The 10,407-nt window shown below is 41.0% G+C and overlaps 1 protein-coding gene across 2 annotated transcripts in view; it reads left to right on the top strand.

The window, feature by feature from the left end:
- The first annotated feature begins 4,151 nt into the window (after positions 1-4,151).
- RUNDC3B (RUN domain containing 3B) overlaps positions 4,152-10,407 on the top strand; it is a 39,997-nt gene continuing 33,741 nt past the window's right edge. For both annotated transcript variants that reach the window (XM_081164158.1, XM_081164157.1), the window contains exons 1-3: positions 4,152-4,616; positions 8,733-8,848; positions 9,022-9,155. In XM_081164158.1, the coding sequence (XP_081020284.1) occupies positions 4,513-4,616; positions 8,733-8,848; positions 9,022-9,155 (354 nt within the window). In that variant the 5' untranslated portion in view covers positions 4,152-4,512. The remainder of the gene's footprint in view (positions 4,617-8,732; positions 8,849-9,021; positions 9,156-10,407) is intronic.

Here is a 10,407-nt window from a genome sequence, read left to right as displayed (position 1 = left end):
AAGCATCTTACCCTAAACACAGTAGAATTTGTGAAATCAGTTTTAGGAATAACGAAGTTACAGTGTTGACAACACCCACCCACCCACACCCAGTTAGCATGTTTATAAGCAGATACCAAGAATGCAGACTGGCTGCAGGTTTGAGCCCACCCTAATCCCGGAAATGTGGACCTCCTCAGTATCTTTTGCATATTCTGATTTGTTCAGTAAAGTCATGCTCTTTTGCTGACTTCACAACTTTTTGCAGATTTCACAAAATTTGCTGACTTTTGCAACTTTCATAAAAACCATACCTTTTGGAAGCAGATAATCACTGACACTTTGAACCAAATGATCTGTCTCAATAGTTATGAGGCTAAAGCTTGTGGGTATACCAGTGGCGTAGCGTGGGTTGTCAGCACCCGGGGCAAGGCAAGTAATTTGCGCCTCCTAACCCGTGGATTTGCGCCCCCTAACCCGTGGATTTGCGCACCCTAACCCTAACCCCCAGATGTTGCGCCTGGTGCGGCCGGCCCCCCCTGCACCCCCCACGCTACGCTACTGGGGTATACTGTTTTTAACTGGATAGGAGTGTTTAACATGGTATACAATGGGATAAAGAAAAAACCAAGTTGCACCTAGGCAAACATAACTGCTTGACTAAATGAGGCCACCTTGTGGCAATGTATTGGTATGGCTGAGGAAGAAACTTTTTTTGCTTTCATTACAGGTCAGCTGAGACTGCATTCCCAGGAATTCTTACCAGGGAGTAAGTCCTTACTGAACTCAGGTGAATTTACGATTACAGAGTGAGTCAGGAACATGAAGACAACAGGGCTTGGGTCCCAAAATAGTTAGAAACAGACATTTATTTTTTAAAATGATACAATTCATTTTTAAAGCCTATTATGCCTTTCCCTTTAATTCTTTTGGTGCGCCCTTTAAATCAGAGCAATTTTGCATTTCAGAAATGCAAAATAATGTTTTAAATCAAGCCCCAGTTTCTACTGTAATCATTCCTAAACAAAAGCACACTGTAAATAGATGTATGCATTAAAATATGTCCCCCCCCCAATTATTTATTCTTTCTAGGCTCATCTCAACTTCATATTATTTCTTAAAATGTTGAGGCCATGATCAAATATAATTTCAGTGCATAACTCCATATTGGATATAATAGTTTAGAAAATGGTGAATAGATCGTTTATACAATGGAATTATGAGTTTATGCTGTAGGATAGTAAGCAGAAATCAGTTACTGTACCAGTTTAAAAATGTAGATTTCTGCTTGTCTACATTCTACAGAATGTGCTCCAGTAGCACATGCAGTGATACTGGTTAACACCATTTGCTGGCTGACTAAGCATGCAGTACTAACCCACTTACTGGGTAGTAAGTCCTCTGTAATTCATTGGGAATCACTTCTGAGTAGACATGATTAGAATTGCAATCTGCAATACTGTGAGCACTTACTTACTTTAGAATACTAAACTCAGTGGGATTTTTTTAATATACATGGATAGGCAGAAACTATAAATGCCTATTGCATTCAGGAGGCAGTAAGTTTACTGAGTAGAACAGTGTTTTCCATTAGATGGAATAAAAATGTTTGTGTTATTTCATTTGCAGCTGGAGTACAAGATTTGCATAATTGCAATGTGTAGGAATGTCAAAAGGCATAAAACAGAAATAAAGTATTGCCCAGGTGGTCTCAGCAAATTATGAAAGGCAATTTACTCCTGCAGTGGTAATGCACCTTTATTTGGGACTAAGTTGAGTTAACAGGCTTATTTCTGAATAAACAGGCTCAAACTGTAAACTTCAAGTGTGAAAATGGCCTAAAGACTCATAATTAATGAAGCACAGCAGCACTATTTTCATGTGTCCCTGAAAGTGCTTCAATACATGAGGCTTAAATCACTAAGGCTCAGTTCTATATAGTGGTACCTCGGTTTACGAACAGTCCTGTTTATGAACTATTCAGTTTACGAACTCCGCAGAACAGGAAGTAGTGCTCCGGTTTGCGAACTTTACATTGGTCTACGAACGGTGGAAGGGCACTGGCGGTGGGAGGCCTCATTAGGGAAAGTGTGCCTCAGTTTAAGAATGGATTTGGTTTAAGAACGGATTTCAGGAATGGATTAAGTTCATAAACCGAGGTACCACTACACTTAGCCAGGGTAGGTCCTATTCAGCTCAGTAGAATTTATTTCTGAGTAGACATTTATGGGCTTGCACTGCACAGCAACATCCTATACTCATTTACTTGACTCAAGGAACTCAGTAGGACTGACTTTTGAGTGAAGATGAATATGATCAGACTTCACCCTTCTTGTATTCTATAAAGCTTTTTGCAGAGAACTTCTCTTCAGAATCTCTCCTCCATCAGATAGAAATGAGCAAAACAACATGCTTATACTAATGGGCCACAAAACTGTGGAACAAAAGATGCCCACCTTGGAGTTCAGTCCATTCTTGCAGCTGTTTGCGTTCCCCTTCATAGCTCTGGGAAAGAACCATGACTCCTCACTTGGGGGAAGTTCTGCCTATTCTCTGCTAGGACGGAACCCATATCCTTGGCATGCTGGGTTTTCTAAAACAATATTTTCAAAAATCTTAATTCTTGGATATTATTTTGCTTACATGTGTGATATAAATTTAGCTTGATGTATAGCAGGTGGCTGAGCTCACTTGCTTTGGTTATCTGGTTTGCACACACAATTAGTTCTTGTTTTGTGCTTGGGACATATGTTGTTTCCAGATGACCAATTTATTGAGCATTCATCCTGAGTTGTTTGCACAGAGTTTGCTGGGAAGATATATGAAGCCAGCTATTTAGTGAGTATTCATTCTGATCTGTTTGTATATGATGCCTCTTCAAGCAATTGTTATCCAACACTTTCCAGTGCCTTTTCCCAACAAGTTCCTGACTGTAAAATTTCAGATTTATATAGAAATCTGTTTATAGTTTGGACTGTGTTACGTTGGTACATGTTGGTCTGCTATCATGTGCTGTTGTATATTGTCTGATTGAATGATAGAACAGGTTGTAAGCACATAAACACATATACCTTAAATAAAAAGAATGCTTTTGCTGGGCTCTGTCTCTTTATTGTCCAGGTATAAATATATGATGCTGAAGTTGGTTACTAGTTCCCAGTTTCTTATTTGAAACACAGCCCAGTAAAAAAAAAAGCTGAAGTTTTTATGTCCCTAAAATAAGCTTTGACTGAGCTATATTTCAAACTGTCTTGCAAATATAGAGTAGGGGACTTCAGCATCGTCAAAAATACTGCCTTTCAAGATTTGACAATTCACTTTTGATATGTATTTTAATATTGTTCTACACTGTCTAAACACAGGAGGCATGTAGAAATGTTTTAAATAAATAATAACCAATGTAGGCTTAATATTTAAACCGCAAATTGGGGAAATGGTTTTTTAAAAAGTGGTTTTACTGTCAGGTTGCGAATTTTCAGTACCTTGAAGATTTAACAGCGGTATTGTGACATATATTTGTGTGGACCAGATGGCACCTTTTCATATGCATGACTTGCTATCCTCAGCCAGTGGATGCACCTATCTGAACATCTCTGTATGCCTATATAGACATGCACACACACATGTGTGTAATTATGCCTGTAATCCACCAGGCTGTGAATTTTTATTTTATTTTATGGTGGGGGGCGTGAACTGGGCTCCGGTGCTTTTACCCTCCCACCTTCTCATGTATGTTAGGCGGGTAAATTGTTATCTGACGAAACAAGCTTTGGTGTCCAAAAACCTGACGCCGCTATAAATTCTGTTTTGCCTTGCTGTAGGCTCCACACAAGCCTCTGTGTGTTTTGCTGTAACCCACCAACGGGGCTCACACGAGCATCGCGAATAAAATTCTCAGCAACAAAGGAGCGTGACTTTTATATAAGCGCGAGGCGAGGAGGAGAAGAAAGGAGAGCGAATGAATCAACTGCGGCGGGCGAGGGCGCACCTCCGCCTCACGAGCCGCTTCAACCCCCCGGCTACCCTCCGCCCCACACAGCGCTCCCCCGCCCTTTCCGAGCCTCCTAACGGACAGCTGCTGCCTTTATGGGAGAACCCACGAGCCCCTTGCTTAGAAGACCAATCCCAGTTTCAGGTCCCGCCCCTACTGGCGTGCCATTGGCTGGCGGAGCCGGCGCTCTGCAGTCCCGGCCTCGGGGTGCTGCTGAGGCGATTTCTGAGGTGCAGCCGCGGCTTCGAAGGCTCAGACGAGCGAGGAGCCGAGCGGAGCGGGGGAGACGCTGCTACCGCTGCTGGGACCTCCGGTCCCTTCTCCCGCCGTGGCCTCATGCCCAGCCGCGCTGCCCCCGTTTGGGTGCCTAGTGGAGGGGTTGCCGGGCTTCTCCTCCTCCTCAGCCGCCGCCTCTTGGGGCGGTAGCTGGGGCAGGGGAAAGGAGCGGCGGTAGAGCAGCCGCTGCCCCCCCCACCCCCGCCGTTTCCCGCCCTCCGAACAAAGGCGCCGCCAGAGGCCCCCGCCTCGCCCTCCGCTGCGAGATGGCGTCGTTCAACATCGGGGGACTCAACGCCTCCTCTCGGAGGAGAAGCGTCCATTCCCGCAACGCCACTGTCGAGAGGCGGAATCTCATCACCGTCTGCAGGTGAATTGGCTCCACCACACACACACACACAGGCACACGGGTTTGTCTCCGTATGTATGGGGCTGCATGTGTCGTCGATAACCCCGCTCAGTTGGCGGTCCTGCTCTGCAATGCGTGCCCAGCAGACCCCCGCTGTGTTTCAAGGGGCTTGCACAGTAAATGCCTTCAGGTTTTGCTGCCTTAATCCGGAGTAAGCGCCACCACCCCGCGCTCTTTTTCCGTTCCGCTCTTGCAGGGAGGGAACCCCAGCTTCTTCTCCCCCACGCTGGCTCTGAATGGTGGTGGGGTGTGTGAAAGGATGCTCAGGGCGCAGCTAAACTCTGCTTAGGTAGACTTCGGGAACAGAATAGGGAATTCCCTCTACTTTTGCATTCGTCTTCTCTCTCTCCTCCCCCTCCTTACACCTTCCTGATGCTGCCCCTTGAGCATCTGTGCAGAACTCTTTCCCATCTTCCTTTCCCATCTGAATTTGCTACAGCTAATTGCATGTGCGCTGTTAGATGTGTCAAGTAGGGGATCCTGGACTGGAATGCGATCTGTGTTAGGGCATTTGTATGGTGAGTGAAGGTGTATAGCCTGCCTGGCCCCATCAGGTGCTTTTGATGATTCATAGAATTATAGAGTTGGAAGGGACTAGTCATCTAGTCCAACCCCCTGCAATGCAGGAATCTTACGCTCAACATGGGGCTTGAACCCACAATCCTGAGATTAAGAGTCTCATGCTGTACTGACTGTGAATGCCAAGAGAGAAATATTACTATACTAAGCCCTTGAGTTTGTATTTGCCCCATTAGCAATACAGGATGCAATCTCTCTACCTCGCAGCTCAGTTATACTTGAACCAGATCTCAGCTTGACAACAGTCTGTGTTGAATGTCATGGTACTACTCCAAAGCATATGGAGGGAAAGTGGTATTCTATTAATGTGACTAAGGAAATGTGACTAAGGAAAACACGGGGTATGTCTCTGCAGAAGGGAACTGGTGTAACGGTAATGATGACAAGCTCCTATTGCTAAGGGGAGGCAAAACCTTCCCCTTATCACAGACACTGTGTCTGGCTTAGTTCCCATGTGTTTGTGTCCCTGGAGTTCTTCCCCATACAAATGAATGGTTTAGCTTTGCCATTCATTCTATTGGGGGGAGATTAAAGGCTGCTTTTGTGGCACTGTTATAGTAAAGGCAAAAAATGTCTCACACGGAATGGCATAGATTTCACTGAACCATGGTGTGTCTTCATCTCACCAGGGAGCAGTCTCACCACCCACCTCCATCTTTAATAATGATGTGCATTTTGCTGGTCCATTGATACCAGCCTCTTTCTAGCATACATGTGCTTTCTCTCTGTAATGCTCCGTTCATAACATTCTGTCCAACTCTAGCAGTCTCAGAGTTTGACTCTGAATATGAAGTGTTACGTCTATCAAAACATTTGTCTGAGTTCCATAGGACACAAGACATAGGTTGAAGTCTAAGATATAGCTGAGGTAAGGCAAACCTACCATTCTCACCAGACATTGGGATCCCTGAGTGTAGGAGCTTAGTATCTCCCATGTCAGTGAACATCTCACATTTGGTTCTATGGGTAAAAAACCCCCTTAAGAACTTAAGAACAAGGTTGCAGTGGAAGAAAACCTGTCAAGCCACCAGTGGGGATACCATGGGAGCTGCTGTGGTCCAGACATGCATATATGTCAACACTTCCATCCCTTCAGGCTGTATTTGTGGGAGAGGCTTTTCTCTCTCTCAATTATCTATGCAGGTTCTGAGTTGCAAGAAGGGAAAACATTCCTTATTTCATTGCTGGTATGGGTTTGTGTTTGGTTGAGGGGAGTGAGAGGGTGGCTAGGTGTGAAAAAGCCAGATTGGCTCTGTTGCCTTTTCCAGAACAATGGTCTCAGTGCTGGTCTGATGGTATGGTCAAGGTAAATGCAGGCATGTAATGGAACTGAAGAAAATAAGGGAAGTGATCAGTCCCCTCTTTGCTCTTCATGTGATGTTCCCTTCCCAAATTAATGACAGACAGAATAGTATTCCTTTTTAAACTATTTATTAAATCAATAATATATACTTCAATTACATACACAAATAAAGAAAAAGCAATGCATTTGAATGAAAATTAATCATGGATAATACAAATTTGGGTCATTTCATTCACAATCCTGGGGGGTATATTATTACTGAGAGACAGTAATATATTTTTTTAAAGAATTGTTTTATTGTCTTCCAGGTCTTATGATATTCACACTTAAAGCTGAAAAGTTAATAAATATTCCAAATACTAGTGTATTTTACAGGAAGCATTTGAACATTGCTATCATCATCTGTTGTAAATATATATTACAATCAGGAAGACTTGGCTTAAATGTGGTTATAGCCATATTTATGTTTATGGGTATTTTTCTTTACCTTTGTGGAATTTCACATGCTCAGCTTCTTGTATAAGCTGGTATGCTGACACTTACACATGCATATTTACATGTTCCAGAGTCATAGATGGTTGATAAATTAATGTTGAATGTTCAGGCACCGCAAATTCATTTATGTGTAATGGCATATTCTTGGAACCCTGCACAGGCAAACATGTATTTCTCTTAAAAAAAGAAGAAGAAAAAGGCTGGCACAGATAAAACTAAGGCTCTAAACATTAATGGTGCCATTACTGTATTCTTAGTTGATCTATTCTGTAGAAATTGCCTTTCATTTAGCTCTATACATTAGAAATAGATTTTTCTGTATTATAGCATGTTAATTGATTATTTTCAGGGTTTTATTATCTCAACTTAGAACTATATTTGGGGAGTTTTTTATGTGAACTGGGACACATTGTCATATCAAAATTTGAGTAAAAAAGAATGCTATGGGTGTTGAATTCACATTGTGGGTAACTTTCAGTGAATTTAACACCCACAAACTTGTCATGTCTCACATAATTCAACTGATAGCCCTCTTCAGGTCCTGTTTTTCCTTTTTCATCCTCCAGATTTGTGCCAATTTGTGTCCTGTATTTAGTTTGTGTGAGAATTCATTGTAGTTTTAAAGTATGAAGAGAGACTAATGCTCTCCTCCCCTCTGCTGTAACAGAGAGATAAGATGCATACTTGCTGCCAATATTTGATTTAAAAAAGCCTCAGAGCATATACTCAATTCCTAAGCTCTGTTATTCAACACTTGTTCAGTTCTTCTAGCAAAGCTTTGGAAATATGTACTTGCCTGCTCATTTGTAGCAGTCAGAATGGTCTTCAGGCAACCAAGCATAACCTCATCCTTACTTCTGCATATGATTGTGCTCTCTCCTGCCAGATGTATCTACAAATACATCTTTCCATTATGTTTTTTGAATTGGAACAATTAAGTACTGTGCTGTGGCTGCTACATCTGCAGTCCAGGTTTGATACAGACAGGCTGAGTGCCAACCTGACAGCACCAGTAGCTGTGATTCTCCAGTTGAGTAAATGCAGCAATGTACTATAGGTGTTTATCATGCAACTAGTGAGATGGGGATGGGTGGGAGGGAGGTACTATTGTGTATCTGCATGAGTGGTGTTTTACTTTACCCATTTTATTATTTCGAAGTGTTTAATATCTAACAATTTTTTTAATTATTATTTTTTTACAAATTGTGTAGTGTGTACCACTCAGTTACTACTATCTGGTGGAAGAGAAATTAGGGCAAGCTCATTGGCCCCTCCCACATCATTGTGTTCCCATTACCAGATTCATCATCTTCCACATACTAGAAGTCTATCAGGAAGCCTTCTGTGCTCATGTAGGCTTCCCATCTGAAGGAGTTTAGAATGCTCTTCTGGGGAACTAACTCAACACTTTGGTTAAATACTTGGGATAATATCCGTTGTAATTTGAACTTCTTAACAGAACAAATATACCACTTTGAAGAGGCACAAATCAACTGCTTGATTGGCTGTGGAGTAAGAGATACTAAGGTGGAATATAGTGAAAAAAACTCAAATATTGTTGAAATCTAAATCTATTTGTTTTGGAAATTACAAACATCAGTGGTGTGCTATTGTCAAGAAATATGCTTCTCTAAAATACTATGCTGTCCAACCTGCATTATATTTTAACATAAATTAAACTCATGCTTTTTGTACCTTAGGTTTTCTATCAAGACACTGATTGATCGATCCTGTTTTGAAACTATTGATGATTCTTCTCCTGAATTTAACAATTTTGCAGCCATTCTGGAACAGATTTTAAGCCATAGACTCAAAGGTAACTGTTCAGATTTTATGTTAAATGGCACTGGATCATCTGCCTATACGTTGCAAATATAAATGAGGTTTAGGCTGTTTTAATTGTTATGGCTTCATCATAAAGAACAGACATTTTATCATTCAGGCATATATATTTTAATTGTTTATTTCTCTTTCTGGTATTTATTTCAGGTCAAATCACTTGGTTTGGTTATGAAAGTCCTCGTAGCTTCTGGGATTATATTAAAGTAGCTTGTCGCAAGGTTTCACATAACTGCATCTGCAGCATTGAAAATATGGAAAATGTTAGTTCTTCAAGAGCTAAGGTGAGAAGACTATACATTCATTTTTAAACTTTGTAATTTATAGCTGATGTCCCTATGCTATTTGCTGCTGTTAAACATTTTATATTGATAGATGTATGCAGAAGCTTTCTGTGCTGGTTTATTTTGAGGTACATTAATGCTGTGAACAGACCAGGAACCTTATATTTTATTAAAGCCTGTAAGACTTGTTACATAACTTGACTCATTCATGAGTTTTTAATTCTACCTTCTGTGATGAGCCAAGTGTTGTGTGTTTGCGGTTGCATGTGTGTTTTGGAAAGCAATAGATGATGTTACTGCTCTAACCATGGGTCTGTAAACATGATCATTGCTATCATCAAAATGCTGTTTTAAATACTGCATTTGACCAGATCTCATAACACGAAAACTTTAGTATGAATCTTTTTCTGGTGAATGTAGGTGTGTATTAATATTTTGAGTGTCATATAACTGCATCTCAAAGGATTCTTAACTTGAAAGTTTCCATATGGTTTCCTGACAAAAACAGAAATAGTACAATAAATTTTATTTTGTATTTCTTAACTTGTTAAAGCAGAAATGTATTGTTCATAACTTTTTTGGGGGGGGAATATATGTAAAATCTGTTAAACTGGTAGGACATTGTAGCCCTGTGGATGAAAAGTTAGCCATTCTTGCACATCTATTTCCTACTTGTTGGGAACTTTGCTAACAAGAAGAAGAAGCAGAAGAAAAACTTAGGTAAAAGTGGTGGTCACAACTTTCTTAAGCTTAGGTGTGTCGCAGGAATATGTTTTCTGTGAAGACTGCTGTTGGATAATTATATCTTGCTTCTCAGATTAATGATTGTTTCTAGAAAAACAGTACTGAGTCTGAATGATATAGCCCATTCTACCACCTTATTCTATGGTATATGGAAACAGCCTGGTGTTTGTGATATTTTGGTTTGCCTAAAAAAGATATTGCCCTAGTATTACCATATACAGTGTGCAGTGATGTACATTTATTTAAGGGTGGATGCATGATGCAGGCTGTGTGGTATGGTGGCATGCGTGAATATGCAGGAGACAAGTGGTGAGAGTTCAGCTGTCATCTGGTTTGGATGATTTGGAGGAAACCATTACTCCTCTGTGCTTTCATTGTGGGTTGGCACTAACAAATACTTGAAAGAGATTGCTTTTTAAAAAAACCAAACCCCACCCACCAGAATTGCTTACACTTCTGAGTACTTGCTTATTTTTTATTTATTTATTTTTTAAATGAAATCCACTGG

The sequence above is a fragment of the Podarcis bocagei genome, assembly GCF_964188305.1.
Source record: "Podarcis bocagei genome assembly, chromosome: 12".
NCBI classification, from domain to species: Eukaryota; Metazoa; Chordata; class Lepidosauria; order Squamata; family Lacertidae; genus Podarcis; species Podarcis bocagei.
Note: the sequence above shows the minus strand (reverse complement) of the source record. Positions and strands in the feature narration are given on the sequence as shown.